Source organism: Ranitomeya imitator, chromosome 1 (genome assembly GCF_032444005.1).
Source record: "Ranitomeya imitator isolate aRanImi1 chromosome 1, aRanImi1.pri, whole genome shotgun sequence".
Classification (NCBI taxonomy): Eukaryota; Metazoa; Chordata; class Amphibia; order Anura; family Dendrobatidae; genus Ranitomeya; species Ranitomeya imitator.
This window is the reverse complement of record NC_091282.1, coordinates 499,141,760-499,166,801: the sequence shown is the minus strand read 5'-3', so window position 1 is coordinate 499,166,801 and position 25,042 is coordinate 499,141,760. Positions and strand designations below refer to the sequence as shown.

The 25,042-nt window shown below is 44.7% G+C and overlaps 1 protein-coding gene across 1 annotated transcript in view; it reads left to right on the top strand.

Annotated features, from left to right (window-relative positions):
- The window catches only part of CNTLN (centlein), a 537,174-nt gene that overhangs the window by 202,550 nt on the left and 309,582 nt on the right, over window positions 1-25,042 (top strand). Inside the window, exon 11 of the mRNA XM_069766280.1 lies at window positions 6,965-7,090. Coding sequence (XP_069622381.1) covers window positions 6,965-7,090 — 126 coding nt within the window. The remainder of the gene's footprint in view (window positions 1-6,964; window positions 7,091-25,042) is intronic.

The following is a 25,042-nucleotide window of genomic DNA, read 5'->3' as shown; positions in this document are numbered from 1 at the left end:
TGGAGGGCTGTGCAGCCCTCCAAAGAAATGCCACCCCACACAATTACTGACCCACTGCCAAACCGGTCATGCTTAAAGATGTTGCAGGCAGCACATCGCTCTCCATGGCGTCTCCAGACTGTCACGTCTGTCACGTGCTCAGTGTGAACCTGCTTTTATCTGTGAAGAGCACAGGGCGCCAGTGGCGAATTTGCCAATCCTGGTGTTCTGTGGCAAATGCCAAGCATCCTGCACGGTGTTGGGCTGTCAGCACAACCCCCATCTGTAGACTTCGGCGCTCAGACTATCCTCATGTAGTCTGTTTCTAACCGTTTGTGCAGACACATGCACATTTGTGACCTGCTGGAGGTCATTTTGCAGGGCTCTGGCTTTGCTCCTTATGTTCCTCGCACAAAGGCTGTGGTAGCGGTCCTGCTGCTCGGTTGTTGCCCTCCTACGGCCCCCTCCACATCTCCTGGTGTACTGGCCCGTCTCCTGGTAGCACCTCCAGCCTCTGGACACTACGCTGACAGACACAACAAACCACCTTGCCACAGCTCGCATTGATGTGCCATCCTGGATGAGCTGCACTACCTGAGCCACTTGTGTGGGTTGTAGAGTCCGTCTCATGCTACCACGACTGTGAAAGCGCAATCAACATTCAAAGTGACCAAAACATCAGCCAGAAAGCATTGGTACTGAGATGTGGTCTGTGGTCCCCACCTGCAGAACCACTCCTTTATTGAGTGTGTCTTGATAATTGCCAATAATTTCTATCTGTTGTCTATTCCATTTGCACAACAGCATGTGAAATTGAATGTCAAACAGTGTTCCTTCCTAAATAAACATATACCATACAGGACAACATAAGTACACTGTGTTACAAATTATTATGCAGATGACATTTTTCTCAGATTTTCCTGAATGGTCGGTGCACATGTTAGTCAGTCTAATAAAAGTCATCACACGTTAGAGTATACAAATAATTTTATTGAAGAAACCTCCCAATGATAACAGGATAATCTCCAAAATGAATAAAAACTCAAAATGCACTGTTCCAAATTATTAGGCACAGTGGCATTTCTAAACATTTGATATGTTTTAAAGAACTAAAAATGCTAATTTGTGGAATTTGCAGCATTAGGAGGTCACATTCACCGAACAAAAAAAGCTATTTAACTCCAAAACATCCTAACAGGCCAAGTTACATGTTAACATAGGACCCCTTCTTTGATATCACCTTCACAATTCTTGCATTCTTGAGTTTTTGGAGAGTTTCTGCTTGTACGTCTTTGCATGAAGTCAGAATAGCTTCCCAGAGCTGCTGTTTTGATGTGAACCGCCTCCCACCCTCATAGATCTTGTGCTGGATGATACTCCAAAGGTTTTCTATAGGGTTGAGGTCAGGGGAAGATGGTGGCCACACCATGAGTTTATCTCCTTTTATACCCATAGCAGCCAATGACTCAGAGGTATTATTTGCAGCATGAGATGGGGCATTGTCATGCATGAAGATGATTTTGCTCCTGAAGGCACATTTCTGCTTTTAGACCATGGAAGAAAGTTGTCAGTCAGAAACGCTATTTACTTTACAGAGGTCATTTTCACTTCTTCAGGAAACCTTAAAGGGCCCCACCAGCTGTTTTCCCATGATTCCGGCCCAAAACATGATTTCTCCACCTCCTTGCTGACGTTGCAGCCTTGTTGCGACATGGTGGCCATCCACCAACCATCCCCTACTCCATCCATCTGGACCATCCAGGGTTGCTCGACAGTCATCAGTAAACAAGACTGTTTGAAAATTAGTCTTCATGTATGTCTTGGGCCCACTGCAACAGTTTCTGCTCATGAACACTGTTTAGGGGTGGCCGAATAGTAGGTTTATGCACCACAGCAAGCCTTTGAAGGGTTATACACCTTGAGGTTCGAGGGACTCCAGAGGCACTAGCAGCTTCAAATAACTCTTTGCTGCTTTGTAATGGTATTTTGGTAGCTGCTCTCTTAATCCAGTTTGCCTGGCAGAAACCTTCCTCATTATGCCTTTATCTGCATGAACTCTGTGCTCTGTTTCAGTCACAAATCTCTTCACAGTATGATGATCACAAAGTTTTTGTGAAGTATCTAATTTTTTCATACCTTGTCCAAGGCATTGCACTATTTAACGCTTTTCAGCAGCAGAGAGATCATTTTTATTTCTCATATTGCTTGAAACCTTTGGCCTGCTTAATAATGTGGAACATCATTTTTAAGTAGTTTTCCTTTAATTAGAATCACCTGGAAAACTAATTATCACATGTGTTTAAGATTGATTTCAGTTATCTATTGAGCCCTGAGACACAATACCATCCACAAGTTTATTTGAAAAACAAAACAATTACCGTATATACTCGAGTATAAGCCGACCCCCCTAATTTTGCCACAAACAACTGGGAAAACTTATTGACTCGAGTATAAGCCTAGGGTAGGAAATGCAGTGAATTTCAAAAATGAAAATAGATGCTCCATAACGTTCATTATTGCCCCATAAGATGCTCCATATAAAGCTGTGCCACATATAATGCTCCATATTGTTCATTATTGCTCCATATAAAGCTGTGCCATATATAATGCTCCATACTGTTCATTATTGCCCCATAGATGCTCCATATAAAGCTGTGCCACATATAATGCTCCATATTGTTCATTATTGCCCCATACATGCTCCATATAAAGCTGTGGCATATATAATGCTCCATACTGTTCATTATTGCCCCATAGATGTGCCATTATAAAGCTGTGCCATATAGTGTTCTGCACCGTTCATTATTGCCCCATAGATGTGCCATAGAAAGCTCTGCCATATAGTGCTCTGCACCGTTCATTATTGCCCCATAGATGTGCCATAGAAAGCTCTGCCATATAGTGCTCTGCACCATTCATTATGGTCCCATAGATGTGCCATAGAAAGCTCTGCCATATAGTGCTCTGCACCGTTCATTATTGCCCCATAGAAAGCTGTGCCATATAAAGCTGTGCCATATAGTGCTCTGCACCGTTCATTATTGCCCCATAGATGTGCAATAGAAAGCTGTGCTACCGGTATATATGCTACGGCTGCTGTAATAAAAAAAAAAAATGCCATACTCACCTCTCTTGCTTTCAGCTCCTCAGCGTCCCGTCTCGGCGTCGCCGTCTCTCCGGACTGACTGTTCAGGCAGAGGGCGGCGTGCACACTATATGCGTCATCACGCCCTCTGACCTGCACAGTCAGAGCCAGAGGACGGGAAGATGGAGCGGCGCCCGGCGTGTGGAACGTGGACAGGTGAATATGTAATACTTACCTGCTCCAGGCGTCCCGCTCCTTCTCCCGGACAACTGGTCTCCGTGTGCCACAGCCTCTTCCTCTATCAGCGGTCACCGTTACCGCTCATTAGAGAAATGAATATGCGGCTCCACCCCTATGGGAGTGGAGTTCATATTCATTTCTCTAATGAGCGGTCCCACGTGACCACTGAACAGGGGAAGAGCTGCAGCACGCGAAGACCGTGGGACTGCAGGGACAGCGCCATGAGCCCCGGAAGCAGGTAAGCATGCCTCAGCCCTCTCTCCCCCTCACCCGCCGACCCCATCGCCAACCGTGACTCGAGTATAAGCCGAGAGGGGCACTTTCAGCCCAAAAATTTGGGCTGAAAATCTCGGCTTATACTCGAGTATATACGGTAACTCTTTATGACACTTAAATCCAATTTGCATAATAATTTGGAACATAGTGTAAAGGAGTGCCACAGAGACCAAAACCCATGTGGGTGTCTCAAAGGTGCACCAAAAGGACACTCCTAAACATAATATGAAATATAAGAAATAATTGGAGCAAAAAGTCCAAAATGTAATCAAAATATCAATTTATTGAAAATAATATATAACATATAAACAGACTAGGATCAGGTAATAACAAAGGACAGTGGTATCCTGACAGAAGATGTTTAATATTTGGCATAGGTAAAAGTGCTCAAGTGCAACAAGAGAGACCGGAAGGTCCCAGGTAAATAGTAGAAATAAAAGTATCCAAATGGCTAAACTAATCTGCGCGCTATGCCATTGTATAGGACCAGGTCCCAAGCTTGAATCATTGCTTACCCATGATACTAGTATGTCAGGATCAGTGTCCACGACGCCGTGTCCTGAGTACACCGATACCCCATACGTGTGGGGGTAAACCACTGTTTGGGCGCATGACAGAGCTCGGAAGCGAAGGAGCGCCATTTGACTTTTCAATGCAAAATTGACTGGAATTGAGATGGGACACCATGTTGCGTTTGGAGAGCCCCTGATGTGCCTAAACATTGAAACCCCCCACAAGTGACACCATTTTGGAAAGTAGACCCCCTAAGGAACTTATCTAGATGTGTGGTGAGCACTTTCACCCACCAAGTGCTTTACAGAAGTTTATAATGCAGAACCGTAAAAATAAAAAATCATATTTTTTCATAAAAATTATCTTTTCGCCCCCAATTTTTTATTTTCCCAAGGGTAAGAGAAGAAATTGGACCCCAAAAGTTGTTGTACAATTTGTCCTGAGTGCGCTGATACCCCTTATGTGGGGGGGAACCACTGTTTGGGCGCATGGGATGGCTCGGAAGGGAAGGAGCGCCATTTGGAATGCAGACTTAGATGGAAAGGTCTGCAGGTGTCACATTGCGTTTGCAGAGCCCCTAATGTACCTAAACAGTACAAACCCCCAACAAGTGACACCATTTTGGAAAGTAAACCCCCTAAGGAACTTATCTAAATGTGTGGTGAGCGCTTTGACCCACCAAGGGCTTCACAGAAGTTTATAATGCAGAGCCGTAAAAATAAAACAAACATTTTTTCCCACATAAATTATTTTTTAGCCCCCAGTTTTGTATTTTCCCAAGTGTAACAGGAGAAATTGGACCCCAGAAGTTGTTGTCCTATTTGTCCTGAGTACGCTGATACCCCATATGTTGGGGTAAACCCCTGTTTGGGCACATGGGAGAGCTCTGAAGGGAAGGAGCACTGTTTTACTTTTTCAACACAGAATTGGCTAGAATTGAGATCGGACGCCATGTCGCGTTTGGAGAGCCCCTGATGTGCCTAAACAGTGGAAACCCCCCAAATTATAACTGAAACCCTAATCCAAACACACCCTACCCCTAATCCCAACAATAACCCTAACCACACCTATAACCCTGACACACCCCTAACCCTAATCCCAACCCTATCAACCGTAAATGTAATCTAAACCCTAACCGTAACTTTAGCCCCAACCCTAACCCTAACTTTAGCCCCAACCCTAACTGTAGCCTTAACCCTAGCCCCAACCCTAACCCTAGCCCTAACCCTAGCCTTAACCCTAGCCCTAACCCTAGCCCTAACGGGAAAATGGAAATAAATACATTTTTTTAATTTTTCCCTAACTAAGGGGGTGATGAAGGGGGGTTTGATTTACTTTTATAAAGGGTTTTTTAGCGGATTTTTATGATTGGCAGCCGTCACACACTGAAAGACGCTTTTTATTGCAAAAAATATTTTTTGCGTTACCACATTTTGAGAGCTATAATTTTTCCATATTTTGGTCCACAGAGTCATGTGAGGTCTTATTTTTTGCGGGACGAGTTGACGTTTTTATTGGTAACATTTTGTGGCACGTTACATTTTTTGATCGCTTTTTATTCCGATTTTTGTGTGGTCAGAATGACCAAAAACCAGCTAAACCAAGTCAATGACGTAGGAGCTTCTGCTGCTGCTTATCTCATACAGTATGTTGCGGACTTGATTTATGGTGATCTCAAAGGGCTTGTGACATAGCAGAAACACTCGCTTATGTGATGAAACTGGCCGGGGAATGTTACCTCACAGAAAGGAGCAGCTGCGATCCTCTGTTGTCTTGTATACTCGTTTGCTTTCTCCCATAACTTGGAGATGTAGTATGTGCCAGCCATATTCCAGTATAGTCAGACACAGCCATTATACAGTACAGCACAGGGACTTTTTTTTAACACATTTAATTGTGGAACTTATTTTTATTATTATAAAAGCTACGGATTAAAATGTAATTTAGTTGTGGGGCAACCCCTTTAACTTTTTTTTGTTTGTTTTTGTTTGTTTGTTCCTATTTTTATTTTATTTTTTGTTGAACATGCATAAGTAAAAAAAAAATTGTAAAGTACTTATATGAGTCTGTTAAATAGTTGCCCGTTTTCTAAAATTTCTTTAAGGTATCTACCTGGAAACTGAACATGTGTTGGGTATCTATATGATTATTTATATATGGCCCCCTTTTGGTTTGTAGCCATTATGTTAGTAAACGAGGTGGTACTTCTGTCTAATTGATTCTGTATAAAGAAAGTGTAAAAGACAGAAAAAGTCATATATAGTACTATAAGCCATCGTAGATTAATCGCCTTACTTTTTATATATCTTACCAGATTGTTATACAAAGCTGTATATAATGGATACAGATATTCATGTCTCTAGTTAGCTCCATTATACTTAATGACCATATGGTCATTACAGTATAAGATGCGCTGTCTGTTGTATTTATATTCCTGAAGCATATTGTTCCTTCTTCTTCACAGTGTGTTAAACTATTTCAAAGGGAAAAAAATCCTTTCCCTCTTGTTTCCGGTTGTCCTATCAAGTGTAACCTTGGACCCTTATAGAGCAATTAGACCATCCTCTATCCCCTCCTTTGTAATGAGGTTTCTTACATTCCTGAGTCTATAACCCTTTAGTCTTCCCTAATGGGACATCATTATTCTGAAAGAAACAATGTAAATGTAAATGAATATTCTCATTAACGAGTCACAGAGAAACCTTTAGCGGTAGCACTGTGGTAATTCTGCTTGTTATTTCTCCAGTATTCCAGGCAGGATTTTTTTTATAATTCATTATTAGTATTCTCAATTACTTGTTCTTTAATTTTGCATGTCTTTCATAATCCAATGTTCAACTCCTTCAACCATGTCCTTGTTTTATTCTCCAGGTGCAACCTGTGAAACGTTCAAGGTCTTTGTCCCCAAAGGGCTTTTCCAGAGAATCAGAAGAGTTAAAGAAGCTTAAGATAGCAGAAAAGCAGATAGAGCATTTAGAGAAGACATTGCAGCTTAAGGTGAATGCTTTAAAGCCATATAAACCTCTGCCTACCTGCCTAAAACCTACGGTTCTGCAGTTAATCAAAAATAGTTCTCTAATTGAGCTTCGGGCATTACATTAGAACAAGTGGTAGACTTAGACCCTAGGCTTAAACTGCACTTTTTAATCAATGTCTCTCTTTCTCTCTCTCTATATATACCGTATATACTCGAGTATAAGCCGACCTGATTATAAGCCGACCCCCTTAATTTTGCAACAAAAGACTGGGAAAACTTAATGACTCGAGTATAAGCCTAGGGTGGAAAATGCAGCAGCTACCGGTAAATGTCAAAAATAAAAATAGATACCAATAAAAGTAAAATAAATTGAGACATCAGTAGTTTAAGTGTTTTTGAATATCCATATTGAATCAGGAGCCCCATATAATGCTCCATAAAGTTTATGATGGTCCCACAAGATGCTCCATACAAAATATGCCCCATATAATGCTCCATAAAATTTGTAATGGGCCCCATAAGATGTTCCATATTAAAATATAATGCTGCACAAATGCTGATTACGATACGATACGATACGATACACTTTATTGATCCCGTGGGAAATTATGGTATCACAGCAGCACGACTTAAATCATAAAAATCATAAAGGAATTACATAGTTGACATGTTTGTTGACAGAAGAACATTATACATTATACATTAGAATAGGACATACACAACAAGTGAACTGAAATGTAGAGAAATAAGTAGACATTCACCTTGGTGGTTTAACCCTAATGTTGTTGTTGTACATTCCCATGGCAGTTGGCACAAACGATTTCCTATATTTTTCCTTCTTACACCTCAGAAGTATTAGCCGGTTACTGAAGGTGCTCTTCTGTCTCATGAATAGCTCATATAGTGGATGTGCATTATTGTTCATAATTGCCATACACTTTTTCAGAGTTCTTTTCTCCACTACCTCCCCAAAAGAGTCCAGATTGCAGCCCACAGCAGAACTTGCCTTCTTGATAATCTTATTCAGCTTATTAGCATCAGAGGCCCGCACACTATTACCCCAGCACGTGATTGCAAAAAAGATGGCACTTGCCACTACAGATTGGTAGAACATTTCTAACATTTTGCTGCACACATTAAAAGACCTCAGTTTCCTTAGGAAATACAATCTGCTCATCCCCTTCTTGTAGACAAACTCTGAGTGGCATCTCCAGTCCAGTTTGCTATCCAAATGGACCCCCAAATATTTGTAACTCTCCACCTGCTCTACCTCCTGACCAGCAATAGTGATCGGTAAGCATTCCAACTTAATCCTGCTATAGTTGGCCACCAACGCCTTAGTTTTCTTAACATTTAGTTGTAGATAGTTACCATTGCACCAATCCACGAAATTCGACACCACCCTTCTATATTCCTCATCCCCCTGATCTCCCCTAATGCATCCCACAACCACAGAGTCATCTGAAAATTTTTGAAGGTGGCAAAGTTCAGATTTATACTGAAAGTCTGAAGTATACAGTGTGAATAGAAAGGGCGCAAGCACCGTTCCCTGGGGGGCACCTACACTGCTCAATAATCTGCTTGACACCACTGCTCCCATCTGTACAAACTGTGGCCGATCTGATAGGTAGTCAGTTATCCAATTTCTCATCCCCACCTCCACCTTCATATCAGTCATCTTTTTGTGTAGAAAAAGTGGCTGCAGGGAGTTAAATGCAGAAATGAGAAATCGAAGAACATCGCTCGCACCATGGTACCGTCAGTCTCCAGAAATGAATGTACCCTATGTAACAGAGAAAGAATAGCATCATCCACCCCCAATCTATGTCAGTAAGCAAACTGAAGGGGATCGATAAAAGCATTGACCCTCGGTCTTAAGTGAGCAAGAACTAATCTTTCCAAGGCCTTCATAGCGTGAGATGTTAAGGCTACAGGACGATAGTCATTTAGGGTTGCAGGAGAAGTCGTCTTGGGTACCGGCACCAGACAGGAAGTTTTCCATAACACTGGTACCCTCTGTGTTTGTAGACTTCCATTAAATAGGCGTGTAAAGACAGTACACAGCTGGTCAGCACAAACTTTAAGGACACGTGAGCTGAGTCCATCTGGTCCTGCAGCTTTACCAATGTTACCATAAGATGCTCCATATAAAAATGTGCCCCATATAATGCTCCATACAGTTCATTATGGCCCCAAGGATGCTCCATATTACAATGTGCCACATATAATGCTCCATACAGTTCATTATGACCCCATAAGATGCTCCATATACAAATATGCCCCATATAATGCTCCATGCAGTTCATTATGGCCCCATAGATGCTTCATATCACAATGTGCCCCATATAATGTTCCATTCAGTTCTTTATGGCTCCATAGATGCTCCATATAACAATGTGCCCCATATAATGCTCCATGCAGTTCTTTATGGCCCCTTAAGATGCTCCATATAACATATAATGCTGCTGCAATTAAAAAAAAAAGACATACTCACCTCTCGTCGCTGCCCGCTGCTTCTCAGCATCCCGTCTCTCCGCACTGACTGTTCAGGCAGAGGGAGGCGCGCACACTAATACGTCATTGCGCCCTCTGACCTGAACAGTCACTGCAGAGGACGGGGAAGACGGGGCGGCGGTGGAACGAGGAAAGGTGAATATGAAATACTCACCTGCTCCCGGTGCCGTCCCTGGCAGCTTCTCCCGGACAGCTGGTCTACGGCGCCGGCAGCTTCTTCCCCTGTTCAGCGGTCACTGGTACCGCTCATTACAGTAATGAATATGCGGCTCCACCCCTATGGGAGTGGAGTCCATATTCATTACTTTAATGAGCAGTACCACGTGACCGCTGAACAGGGGAAGAAGCTGCCGGAGACCATGGGACATGCAGGGACCACGTCAGGATTGCCAGGAGTAGGTGAGTATGTCACCGTCGTCGCTCCCCCTTACTCGCCACCCCCGCTGACCATGACTCGAGTATAAGCCAAGAGGGGCACTTTCAGCCCATTTTTTTTGGCTGAAAATCTCAGCTTATACTCGACTACGGTGTGTGTGTGTGTGTATGTATATATATATTCTAGCTGAAGAGCCCGGCATTGCCTTGGCATAGTAAATATCTGTGGTTAGTTATAGCACCTCACTTCTCTTATTTTCCCCCTCACATCTCTCATTTTCTCCCTCACTCCTCTCATTCCCCCCTAACACTTGTCATTTCAACCTCACATCTGTCATTTTCTGATCACTCCACTATTTTTCCTCACTCCTCTCATTTTGCACTCGCACCTTTTCATTTTCACCTCACACCTCTCATTTTCCCCTCAGTATATACATGTTTGTCATCTCCCTTATATATAATAAGCACAAAGCACAAGCCATTTCCTCTGTACCAAGGGTGGGCAACACTCCAAAAACTACTCAGAACATATTGATCACGGAGTTATTAAACTCCATAAATCATGAAGCGTTAGATATACCAAGTAACTTTTATTAACACATAAAACTACAAACAATTAAAAGAATGCCTCACAGTTACAGATAGTAAACAGTACAGAGATCAGCTAGATAAGCAGGTGTAAACCTATCCAGGTAACATCCATCTATATATCATAATGTGCAAAAAATATGCTTTCTCAAGCCCAAAGATACTGTTGTATATCGGTGACGATGCAGGCTATACAGAGGGAAACGGTCTAACGGTGCCATAAAACGCTGTGCAAGTATATCTCCCACCACTAAAGCCAGAGCGGGTCATAGAGAAAAGGCTGAAAAAATCAGTGCACGCAGGGAAAAATGCCCAGCAGCGGACGTAAGTACGCCTATAATAAATGACTAAGCCTATAAGTCTATGACCCTCGTAACAAACTGGCCAAATACAAAAGGGAATACCCCACAGCTGGCGCCTGTAATGAAGAGAGTGAAGCACTCACCCCAATGTACAAACAACTCCAGCCCAGCAAACAATCCCGTCAGCCTATAGTCACAGCTCTTGATACGGCTAAGAACCAATAAAGCTGCACAGAAGCAACAAACATATGAAAATGTAAACAGATCCCATACATATTACCTGAATACGTTTCCTGCAATGATAGCCTCGTGGCACGCTGAAGCTCTGTTAACCCCGACGCGCGTTTCGCATCTGCTTCCTGTATGTCATCTCCTGTATATACCTGTATGTCATCTCCCCTGTAAATAGTATATACCTGCTGTACGTCATCTCCTCCTGTATATTGTATATACCTGTGTCATCTCCTCCTGTATATAGTATATACCTGAATGTCATCTCTTCTGTATATACTATATACCTGTATGTCATCTTCTCCTATATATAGTATATACCTGTATGTCATCTCCTGTATATAGTATATACCTGTATGTCATCTCCCCTGTATATAGTATATACCTGCTGTATGTCCTCTCATCCTCTATATACCTATGTGTCATCTTTTATATAGTATATACCTGTATGTCATCTCCTCCTGTATATAGTATATACGTGTGTCATCTCCTCCTGTATGTAGTATATGTGTGTGTCATCTCCTCCTGTATATAGTATATACCTGTTATGAAAGGCAATTCAGTACTACAATGGACATAGCGGTCAGAGCACATACAGTGATCTGACAATAACCCAAAATCATAGAACGAGCTCTGAGACGTGGGAACTCTGCAGACCGCAATCCCTAATCCTCTCCAAACAACACTAGAGGCAGCCGTGGATTGCGCCTAACTCTGCCTATGCAACTCGGCACAGCCTGAGAAACTAACTAGCCTGAAGATAGAAAATAAGCCTACCTTGCCTCAGAGAAATACCCCAAAGGAAAAGGCAGCCCCCCACATATAATGACTGTGAGTTAAGATGAAAAGACAAATGTAGAGATGAAATAGATTCAGCAAAGTGAGGCCCGACTTTCTTAACAGATCGAGGATAGAAAAGGTAACTTTGCGGTCTACACAAAACCCTAAAGAAAACCACGCAAAGGGGGCAAAAAGACCCTCCGTACCGAACTAACGGCACGGAGGTACACCCTTTGCGTCCCAGAGCTTCCAGCAACAAATTAGACAAGCTGGACAGAAAAAATAGCAAACAAATAGCAAAGAAGAACTTAGCTATGCAGAGCAGCAGGCCACAGGAATGATCCAGGGAAAAGCAAGTCCAACACTGGAACATTGACAGGAAGCCAGGATCAAAGCATTAGGTGGAGATAAGTAGAGAAGCACCTAACGACCTCACCAGAACACCTGAGGGAGGAAACTCAGAAGCCGCAGTACCACTTCCCTCCACCAACAGAAGCTCACAGAGAGAATCAGACGAAGTACCACTTGTGACCACAGGAGGGAGCTCTGCCACAGAATTCACAACATATACCTGTGTGTCATGTCCTCCTGTATATAGTATATAACTGTATGTCATCTCCTCCTGTATATAGTATATACCTGTGTGTCATCTCCCCTGTATATAGTATATATGTGTGTGTCATCTCCTCCTGTGTATAGTATATACCTGTGTCATCTCCTCCTGTATATAGTATATACCTGTGTGTCATCTCTCCTGTATATAGTATATATCTGTGTGTCATCTCCCCTGTATGTAGTATATATCTGTCATCTCCTTCTGTATTAGACCTCGTTCACACGTTATTTGGTCAGTATTTTTACCTCAGTACTTGGAAGCTAAATTGGCAGCCTGATAAATCCCCAGCCAACAGGAAGCCCTCCCCCCTGGCAGTATGTATTAGCTCACACATACACATAATAGACAGGTCATGTGACTGACAGTTGCCATATTTCCTATATGGTACATTTGTTGCTCTTGTAGTTTGTCTGCTTATTAATTAGAATTTTATTTTTGAAGGATAATACCAGACTTGTGTGTGTTTTAGGGTGAGTTTCATGTGTCAAGTTGTGTGTGTTGAGTTGCATGTGGCGACATGCATGTAGCGACTTTTGTGAGATGAGTTTTGTGTGGCAACATGCGTGTAGCAACTTTTTGTGTGTCGAGTTGCATGTGACCGGTTAGTGTAGCAAGTTGTGTGCAGCAAGTTTTGCTCGTGGCGAGCTTTATGTGTAGTACCTTTTGAGTATGTGCAAGTTTTGTGTGAGGCAACTTTTGCATGTGTTGCAACTTTTGTGTATGTGGCAATTTTTCCGCGTGTGCAAGTTTTGCGTGTGGCGAGTTCTCCATGAGGTGAGTTTTGCACGTGTGGCGAGTTTTGCGTGAGCCTAGTTTTGCATGTGGCGAGTTTTGCGCGCGGCGAGTTTTGAGCGGCGACTTTTGTGTTTCGACTTTTATGTGGCGAAGTTGGTGTATGTGTGGTGAAATGTGTGCTTAGGGTGGTATATGTGTTCAAGCACGTGGTAGTGTATGGTAGTGTGTAGATAGAGGCAAAATTGTTAGGTGAATTGGAACGTGCGGGGTTAAAATTTTGCCTCACAACATGACGCTCTCGGGGTGCAGACGTGTTACTGTACAAAATTTTGTGGCTGTAGCTGCGACGGTGCAGGTGCCAATCCCAGACATACACACATACACATACACTCAGCTTTATATATTAGATACATATATATATATATACAAACAAACACACATATATATATATATATATATATATATATATATATATATATATATATATATATATATATCATAATTACTTACAAAATGCCAGAATAATGAGAATGTTTTAAGGCATTTTTATTACTTTCTGCAAAGTCAAAAGTTTGCATACACGAAGATTATTATGCCTTAAAACAATTCTGGTCTGCCCATATAATGATGTCATGTGTTTAGGAGCTTCTGATGCTTTTTTTGGCAACATCTGAGTTAATTAGAGACACACCTGTGGATGTATTTTAATTCACACCTGAAACACACTGCTTCTTTGTGTAGCATCATGGCAAAGTCTCAAGAAAAGGGCCAAGATATCATGAAGAGAGTTGTGCAATTGCACAAATCTGGCTCATCTTTGGGTACAATTTCAAGATGTCTGTAGGTGCCTTGTTCATCTGTAAAAACAATTATACGCAAGTACAAACAAGATGGGAATATCCAACCATCATACTGCTCACGAAGGAGATTGGTTCTGTGTCCCAGAGATGAATGTGCTTTCTCGTTTCAACTGTGTCTACGTGTATGTATGTGTGTGTGTATGTATGTATGTATGTGTATATATATATATATATATATATATATATATATATATATATATATATATATATAATATAACGCTGGGAGCGTCACTCTGTCCGAAGCCTTTATTGTTGTGAATTCTGTGGCTGAATTCACTCCTGTGGTCACAAGTGGTACTGCAGCTTCTGAGCTTCCTCCCTCAGGTGTTCTGGTGAGCTCGTTGGCTGCTTTGTTATTTAACTCCACCTGATTCTGTCTTCCTTGCTCCTTGTCAATGTTCCAGTGTTGGACCTGAGCTTCTGATCTTTCCTGTGGCCTGCTGCTCTGCTTAGATAAGTGCTTCTTTGCTTTTGTTGCTACTTTTTCTGTCCAGCTTGTCTATTCGTTTTGCTGGAAGCTCTGAGACGCAAAGGGTGTACCGCCGTGCCGTTAGTTCGGCACGGTGGGTCTTTTTGCCCCTTTGCGTGGTTTTTTGCTTTAGGGTTTTTTGTAGACTGCAAAGTTCTCTTTGCTATCCTCGCTCTATCTAGAATATCGGGCCTCACTTTGCTGAATCTATTTCATCCCTACGTTTGTCTTTTCATCTTGCTAACAGTCATTATATGTGGGGGGCTGCCTTTTCCTTTGGGGTATTTCTCTGAGGCAAGTCAGGCTTGTTTTTCTATCTTCAGGCTAGTCAGCTCCTCAGGCTGTGCCGAGTTGCATAGGTAGTGACAGGCGCAATCCACAGCTGCCTTTAGTTGTGCTTAGGATAGGTTCAGGTATTGCGGTCTACAGAGATTCCACGTCTCAGAGCTCGTTCTATTGTTTTTGGTTATTGTCAGATCACTGTATGTGCTCTGATTGCTGGCACACTGTGTCACTGGATTACCTACATAACAGTACAAGGAGCCAACCTAATGATTCTCAATAGAGGGAAAAAAGAAGTTCTGACATCATTTTTTTTTCTCAGCTCTGTGTTCAGTCTTTTTTTTCCCCTAGACATTTGGGTGTTTCAGGACACAGGCGTGGACATGGATATTCAGGGTCTGTGCTCTTCAATGGATAATCTCGTTACAAATGTACAAAGGATTCAAGATACTATTGATCAGAAATCTATGTTAGAACCAAGAATTCCTATTCCTGATTTGTTTTTTGGTGATAGAACTAAGTTTCTTAATTTCAAAAATAATTGTAAGCTATTTCTGGCCTTGAAACCTCATTCTTCTGGTAATCCTATTCAACAGGTTTTGATTATTATTTCTTTTTTGCGCGGCGACCCTCAGGACTGGGCATTTTCTCTTGCGCCAGGAGACCCTGCATTGAGTAATGTCAATGCGTTTTTCCTGGCGCTCGGATTGCTTTACGATGAGCCTGATTCAGTGGATCAGGCTGAGAAAAATTTGCTGGCTTTGTGCCAGGGTCAGGATGATATAGAAGTATATTGTCAGAAATTTAGGAAGTGGTCAGTACTCACTCTGTGGAATGAATCTGCGCTGGCAGCTTTGTTCAGAAAGGGTCTCTCTGAGGCTCTTAAGGATGTCATGGTGGGTTTTCCTATGCCTGCTGGTTTGAATGAGTCTATGTCTTTGGTCATTCAGATCGGTCGACGCTTGCGCGAGCGTAAATCTGTGCACCATTTGGCGGTATTGTCTAAGATTAAACCTGAGCCTATGCGATAGGACTATGACCAGAGTTGAACGGCAAGAACACAGACGTCTGAATGGTCTGTGTTTCTACTGTGGTGATTCCACTCATGCTATTTCTGATTGTCCTAAGCGCACTAAGCGGTTCGATAGGTCTGCCGTCATTGGTACTGTACAATCCAAATTCCTTCTGTCCATTACCTTGATATGCTCTTTGTCATCGTATTCTGTCATGGCGTTTGTGGATTCAGGCGCTGCCCTGAATCTGATGGATTTGGATTATGCTAAACGTTGTGGGTTTTTCTTGGAGCCTTTGCGGTGTCCTATTCCGTTGAGAGGAATTGATGCTACACCTTTGGCCAAGAATAAACCTCAGTAATGGACCCAGCTGACCATGTGCATGGTTCCTGCACATCAGGAAGTTATTCGCTTTCTGGTGCTACATAATCTGCATGATGTGGTCGTGTTGGGGTTGCCATGGCTGCAAACCCATAATCCAGTATTGGATTGGAACTCTATGTCGGTATCCAGCTGGGGTTGTCAGGGGGTACATGGTGATGTTCCATTTTTGTCTATTTCGTCATCCACTCCTTCTCAGGTCCCAGAGTTCTTGTCTGATTATCAGGATGTATTTGAAGAGCCCAAGTCCGATGCCCTACCTCCGCATAGGGATTGTGATTGTGCTATCAATTTGATTCCTGGTAGTAAGTTCCCTAAAGGTCGATTATTTAATTTATCCGTGCCTCAACACGCCGCTATGCGCAGTTATGTGAAGGAATCCCTGGAGAAGGGACATATTCGCCCATCGTCGTCACCACTGGGAGCAGGGTTCTTTTTTGTGGCCAAGAAGGATGGTTCGCTGAGACCATGTATTGATTACCGCCTTCTTAATAAGATCACTGTTAAATTTCAGTATCCCTTGCCATTGTTATCTGACTTGTTTGCTCGGATTAAGGGGGCTAGTTGGTTCACTAAGATAGATCTTCGTGGTGCGTATAATCTGGTGAGAATCAGGCAAGGAGATGAATGGAAAACTGCATTTAATACGCCCGAGGGTCATTTTGAGTATCTAGTGATGCCGTTCGGACTTGCCAATGCTCCATCTGTGTTTCAGTCTTTTATGCATGACATCTTCCGTGAGTATCTGGATAAATTCCTGATTGTTTACTTGGATGACATTTTGATCTTCTCGGATGATTGGGACTCTCATGTGAAGCAGGTCAGAATGGTTTTCCAGGTCCTGCGTGCTAATTCTTTGTTTGTGAAGGGATCAAAGTGTCTCTTCGGTGTGCAGAAAGTTTCATTTTTGGGGTTCATCTTTTCCCCTTCTACTATCGAGATGGATCCGGTCAAGGTCCAAGCCATCTAGGATTGGACTCGACCGATATCTCTGAAAAGTCTGCAAAAATTCCTGGGCTTTGCTAATTTTTATCGTCGCTTCATCTGTAATTTTTTTAGCATTGCCAAACCATTGACCGATTTGACCAAGAAGGGTGCTGATTTGGTTAATTGGTCTTCTGCTGCTGTGGAAGCTTTTCAGGAGTTGAAGCATCGTTTTTGTTCTGCCCCTGTGTTGTGTCAACCAGATGTTTCTCTTCCGTTCCAGGTCGAGGTTGATGCTTCTGAGATTGGAGCAGGGGCGGTTTTGTCACAGAGAGGTTCTGGTTGCTCAGTGTTGAAACCATGTGCTTTCTTTTCCAGGAAGTTTTCGGCTGCTGAGCGTAATTATGATGTGGGCAACCGAGAGTTGCTGGCCATGAAGTGGGCATTCGAGGAATGGCGTCATTGGCTTGAAGGAGCTAAGCATCGCGTGGTGGTATTGACTGATCATAAGAACCTTACTTATCTCGAGTCTGCCAAGCGCTTGAATCCTAGACAGGCCCGTTGGTCGTTATTTTTTGCCCGCTTCAATTTTGAGATTTCGTACCTTCCGGGCTCTAAAAATGTGAAGGCGGATGCTCTGTCTAGGAGTTTTGTGCCCGACTCTCCGGGTTCATCTGAGCCGGCGAGTATCCTCAAGGAAGGAGTCATTGTGTCTGCCATCTCCCCTGATTTGCGGCGAGTGTTGCAAAAATTTCAGGCGAATAAACCTGATCGTTGTCCGGCGGAGAAACTGTTCGTCCCTGATAGGTGGACTACTAAAGTTATCTCTGAACTTCATTGTTCGGTATTGGCTGGTCATCCTGGAATCTTTGGTACCAGAGAGTTAGTGGCTAGATCCTTCTGGTGGCCATCTCTGTCACGGGATGTACGTACTTTTGTGCAGTCCTGTGGGATTTGTGCTAGGGCTAAGCCCTGCTGTTCACGTGCCAGTGGGTTGCTTTTGCCCTTGCCGGTCCCAAAGAGGCCTTGGACACATATTTCGATGGATTTCATTTCTGACCTTCCCGTTTCTCAAAAGATGTCAGTCATTTGGGTGGTCTGTGATCGCTTTTCTAAAATGGTCCATCTGGTGCCCTTGGTTAAATTGCCTTCCTCCTCTGATTTGGTGCCTTTGTTCTTCCAGCATGTGGTTCGTTTGCATGGCATTCCTGAGAATATTGTTTCTGACAGAGGTTCCCAGTTTGTTTCGAGGTTTTGGCGAGCCTTTTGTGGTAGGATGGGCATTGACCTGTCTTTTTCCTCGGCTTTCCATCCTCAGACTAATGGCCAGACCGAACGAACCAATCAGACCTTGGAGACATATCTGAGATGTTTTGTTTCTGCTGACCAGGATGATTGGGTGTCCTTTTTGCCGTTGGCTGAGTTCGCCCTTAATAATCGGGCCAGCTCGGCTACCTTGGTCTCTCCATTTTTCTGCAATTCTGGGTTCCATCCTCGTTTCTCTTCAGGACAGGTTGAGTCTTCGGACTGTCCTGGTGTGGATTCTGTGGTGGACAGGTTGCAGCAGATCTGGACTCAGGTAGTGGACAATTTGACCTTGTCCCAGGAGAAGGCTCAACTTTTCGCTAATCGCAGATGCCGTGTGGGTCCCCGACTTCGTGTTGGGGATCTGGTTTGGTTATCTTCTCGTCATATTCCTATGAAGGTTTCCTCTCCTAAATTTAAACCTCGTTTTATTGGTCCGTATAGGATTTCTGAGATTCTCAATCCTGTGTCTTTTCGTCTGACCCTCCCAGACTCCTTTTCCATACATAATGTATTCCATAGGTCGTTGTTGCGGAGATACGTGGCACCTATGGTTCCATCTGTTGAGCCTCCTGCCCCGGTTTTGGTGGAGGGGGAATTGGAGTATATTGTGGAGAAAATTTTGGATTCTCGTGTTTCTAGACGGAAACTCCAGTATCTGGTTAAATGGAAGGGTTATGCTCAGGAAGATAATTCCTGGGTTTTTGCCTCTGATGTCCATGCTCCAGATCTTGTTCGTGCCTTTCATGTGGCTCATCCTGGTCGGCCTGGGGGCTCTGGTGAGGGTTCGGTGACCCCTCCTCAAGGGGGGGGTACTGTTGTGAATTCTGTGGCTGAATTCACTCCTGTGGTCACAAGTGGTACTGCAGCTTCTGAGCTTCCTCCCTCAGGTGTTCTGGTGAGCTCGTTGGCTGCTTTGTTATTTAACTCCACCTGATTCTGTCTTCCTTGCTCCTTGTCAATGTTCCAGTGTTGGACCTGAGCTTCTGATCTTTCCTGTGGCCTGCTGCTCTGCTTAGATAAGTGCTTCTTTGCTTTTGTTGCTACTTTTTCTGTCCAGCTTGTCTATTCGTTTTGCTGGAAGCTCTGAGACGCAAAGGGTGTACCGCCGTGCCGTTAGTTCGGCACGGTGGGTCTTTTTGCCCCTTTGTGTGGTTTTTTGCTTTAGGGTTTTTTGTAGACTGCAAAGTTCTCTTTGCTATCCTCGCTCTATCTAGAATATCGGGCCTCACTTTGCTGAATCTATTTCATCCCTACGTTTGTCTTTTCATCTTGCTAACAGTCATTATATGTGGGGGGCTGCCTTTTCCTTTGGGGTATTTCTCTGAGGCAAGTCAGGCTTGTTTTTCTATCTTCAGGCTAGTCAGCTCCTCAGGCTGTGCCGAGTTGCATAGGTAGTGACAGGCGCAATCCACAGCTGCCTTTAGTTGTGCTTAGGATAGGTTCAGGTATTGCGGTCTACAGAGATTCCACGTCTCAGAGCTCGTTCTATTGTTTTTGGTTATTGCCAGATCACTGTATGTGCTCTGATTGCTGGCACACTGTGTCACTGGATTACCTACATAACACTTTATAGACTGCGCAAGCCCAAGCGCAAGCGCCGGCGCAGTCTGGCCCCCACAGAGTGACGCTCCCAGGAGATCGCGGTATGCGTAAACACTGAACGCACACCGCGATCTCCACCGGAGAGTCAGGGACCGCCAGGAGAGTAAGTATATTCACCTGTACCCCGTTCCAGCGCTGCGTGCGGCTCCGTCTCCCGGGTCCTCTGCTGTGACGTTCCCAGTTCAGAGGGCGCGATGACGCGCTTAATGCGCGCCGGCACTGGAACGGGACAGACAGGTGAGTATAGCAAGTGCTGGGGGCCTGAGCTAGCGGTGACTCCGGCACCTGACCCCCACAGCGCGTCGGTGTCCCCGCCTGCTCAGGCCCCCAGCACTCGGCGCCCAGCGACGATAGGTGAGTATGGTATTTTTTTTTATATATATATGGCAGCAGCATACGGGGCATATATAATGGGGCATATAATACAATGGTGGCGCAGGATGGCAGCAGCACATGACAGAACCGGGCGCAGGATGGGAGCAGCACATGACAGAACGGGGGCGCAGGATGGGAGCAGCACATGACAGAACGGGGGCGCAGGATGGCAGCAGCACATGACAGAACGGGGGTGCAGGATGGCAGCAGCACATGACAGAACGGGCGCAGGATGGGAGCAGCACATGACAGAACAGGGGCACAGGATGGCAGCAGCACATGACAAAACGGGCGCAGGATGGGAGCAGCACATGACAGAACAGGGGCGCAGGATGGGAGCAGCACATGAAAGAACGGGGGCACAGGATGGGAGCAGCACATGACAGAACGGGGGCGCAGGATGGGAACAGCACATGACAGAACGGGCGCAGGATGGCAGCAGCACATGACAAAACGGGGGCGCAGGATGGCAGCAGCACATGACAGAACGAGCGCAGGATGGGAGCAGCACATGACAGAACAGGGGCGCAGGATGGGAGCAGCACATGAAAGAACGGGGGCACAAGATGGGTGCAACACATGGCAGGATGGGGGCGCAAGATGGGTGCAACACATGGCAGGATGGGGGCGCAAGATGGGTGCAGAACATGTCAGAATTGAGGCGCAGGATGGGAGCAGCACATGTCACAATGGGGGCGCAGGATGGGAGCAGCACATGACAGAATGGGGGCGCAGGATGGGTGCAACACATGACAGAATGGGGGTGCAAGATGGGTGCAACACATGGCAGGATGGGGGTGCAGGATGGGTGCAGCACATGACAGGATGGGGACGCAGGATGGAGCAGCACATATCAGAATGGGGGTGCAGGATGGGTGCAGCACATGTCAGGATGGGGACGCAGGATGGAGCAGCTCATGACAGGATGGGGACGCAGGATGGAGCAGCACATACCAGGATGGAGACCATATACCAATATAGATGCTAGCCTCCCGGGCGTAGAACGGGTTCAATAGCTAGTGTATGTATATATATATATATATATATATATATATATATATATATATATATAATAAATCGTAAAAGAAAACAGCAACCCGCACCACCGACCACCCACTGTGGTCTCTTCTTGGTCAGGACACCTTCGCTGAACCGCAGACCTCGGGTGCTAATAGCCTGAAAACATGCCATATGGAATATAGACGAAAAGAAAGTGGCAGCACTCACCGGTCTTCTTGCAGGTTATTTATTAGTGAGAAGTATCTTCACGGCACGGGGGGTGTGTGGATACAAGGACATGTGGGGGCTGAACGACGGCCGTTTCGCACCTCCCAGGTGCTTCAACGGGTTCGATAAGTGAGCGGACATGACGCCTTAAGAAGTGTGCACAAAATGTGCACCTCCCCTCAAGCGTCACACCGCCCACCTGTGGTACAAAGTACGTGAATAATTAAAACAGTGCTGTGACACAAACAGTTAAAAACAAAGCAACAAAGCGTGAGTATATACATACCTAAAGTACAAGAAATATATATATATATATATATATATATGTATATTCATTTTAACTCTTCTATATGGAAGTCTATCTAAGAGAGCAATATAATAGCGCTATCCTGATACATATGTCTTACTACTCCAATTTATTAAAACGATTTAAATATTGTTTGAAATATACAGAGTCAGATATGCAATATAAAATATACTGCAACCCTGACGTGTAGTTTTATGGGACCCACGTCATGGATCGCATAAATATATCATGACACAAAAACCATTATATCATAAAAGATATCAAAAAGGAGCATAGTTACCGATGAATGCGGAAAACTATTCATTAGACAAAAGACTGTCTGTAGGACAGAGAAAGGGGGGACCACTTTTATAAAAAGATCGACATGTCCGTTTTTTCGTTTAGACCTGCTTGGGCCCATAGCTCCTGTCCGCATAATCCAAATGGCTTCTCTCTGAAGTAGTAGATTGTGATGATCTCCTCCTCTCTTTGGAGTTGGAACTTGCTCTATGCCTGCAAAGGTCAGCATTCCCAAATTATTATCATGTACATCTCGTATGTGGTCAATAATTCTTGGTACCCCTTTTCCTGTCTTTATCGATCTACAGTGTTTTCTAAAACGTATATTAAGAGATCTGATCGTCTTACCTATGTAATACCTCCCACACGGGCACCATATAACATAGACAACGTATTTTGTGCGACAGGTAATAAAATGCATCACTTTATGTGTGATAGGTCCTATATGTAAGGTTCTATCAGTTATGTGGTATTTTTCAGTCGCCCATGACAGCACTACCAGAGAGAGGGGATCCGCCCTTCAGGGACAGGAAACCTACAGGATAAAAGGGCGGTACCTCTCCCCTGCATCAGTTTGGTTTCCTGTCCCTGACGGGGAACCTTCTCGGACGGTACCTGGCATGAACGACCGGAAGACTAACCTGGCGAAGATCCGGAACTGGCCAGTCCGAGTTCTGGCGGCGGGGAGGCCCCTGCCACGACTGGTCCGGTATCCGAGGCCGCCACGACTTCGACCGAGGGGTCCGGAAGCGTGAGCGGGGGGAAGCGCCGCCGCCACTCCGGATAGGAGTTGGAGCGCTCCAGCACACTGCCGCAGGACGCCAGGATCCAAGATGGCGCCGCACCGGAAGTAGTGGAGGGACTTCCGGTTTGGGGGCAGTGAGGTAAATGGCTACACCAAGATGGCGCTGCCCCGGAACCGGAATCCTTCATTTCCGGGTCGTCTGGCTGCGCGCGCATGCGCAGTGGCTAGAAATGGAAAAAAAAAAAAAATAGCGCTTCCCCCAAACAGTGCAGCCACAGGGGGAGGGGACCAAGCGCCACCCTTTAAAAAGAAGGTGCGCTTGACAGACCCTTGCTGCATGCTGTTCCAAGATTGAAGACAGCGATCAGCAGCTCCAGCCACCGCAGCAGCAGCAGCGCCATCGTCAGCGCCAGAAACCAGATGCCCAGGGGAAGATGTAGTTCCAGTGCGGTAAACCTGCGGCCGGCCACGGATCATACGCCTCAGGATCCTACCCCTCCTCCAGAACCGGTACCTGTGGCTGCGTCAGATTGGTGAGTGATCTTCGTGAAAGCTCATTTTTTGTAATTGGGGTTCCCCTTCTCCCTTATCTTAGGCAAGGAAGAGAATGGGGAAGATGAAAAATAGAACATGCCCCTTATGTGAGAAAGCATTACCACAGTCCTGGGAGAAGAAATTATGCGACTCCTGTATTGAGCGAGTCCTCTGTGAGGAGACCCCGAACTTCGCCTCTGAGTTACGCTCTGTAATTAAAGCGGAGGTTGAGACGGTGTTTAACTCCCTTAAAAGCGACAGGAGATCTACTAAGAAATCAGCTCCTGATAGAAATTCCGACTCTTCTAGCTCCGAGAGTAAAAACTCGGATACGCAAGATTCATCCCCCTCCTCTTCAGACAGTGAAAGTGGGGGTCGTCATTGCTTCCCCCTAGATGAGGTTGACAGCCTTGTAAAGGCTGTAAGATCGACGATGGGGGTGTTAGATCCTCGTCCTGATAAAACGGTACAGGACATTATGTTTGGTGGTCTTTCCCAAAAAAAGCGTAAGGTATTTCCCCTTAATGAAAATATTCAAACGTTAATTAAGAAGGAGTGGGAGAAACCTGAGAGGAAAAATGCATCGGTTCCCTCTATTAAAAGGAAATACCCCTTTGAAGAAGAAGCTTCGGTCTCGTGGGATAAAGCCCCCAAACTCGATGTTGCGGTAGCTAAGGCCTCGAAAAAGTTCGCATCACCATTCGAGGATATGGGAACCTTGAAAGACCCTCTTGACAAAAGAGCAGATACCTTTCTTAAAGGGGCCTGGGAGTCAGCCGGAGGATGCTTAAGGCCAACTATAGCAGCAGCATGTACGTCGCGTTCCTTAATGATTTGGGTCGACAACTTAGAGAAACAGATTAGAGATGGGGTCCCTAGGAATAAAATTTTAGAGTCCATCCCTATGATTAGGGGAGCCGCGGCATTCTTGGCAGACTCTTCAGCCGACTCCATCAAATTAACATCTAAATCAGCAGCTCTCTCAAATGCGGCACGTAGAACCCTATGGTTAAAAAGCTGGCCGGGGGATTTACAAACTAAACACAAACTGTGTTCAATCCCCTGTGAAGGTAAATTCCTCTGGAGAGACTTTGGACGACATCCTGCAAAAAGCAGGTGATAAAAAGAAAGGTTTTCCCATCCTGGCCCCAACATATAATAAACGGCCCTTTCGGAACAGAAAATTTTTTAGAAGGAGACCACCGAGGGAGCAAAACCGATGGGACGACGGAAGGAGGAAAGACAGAGGTTTCCTCTTTGGTAACTCCCCTCGAGATAGAAACCCCCCCCCCCCAAGTGACGTCTTCCCCAGGGTGGGAGGGAGATTGACTCAATTCCTCCCGGCCTGGGAGAAAATTTTGACCAGCCCTTGGATATTGAAATTAATAGGAGAAGGGCTTCGCATAGAATTTTTATCCCTACCCCCACGGAATTATGTGGTAACACCGCTGAGATCATCTCAACAACAAGAAGCTCTAGAACTAGAAATTGTAAAACTAGTAAACAAGGCTGTCATCCAAGAAGT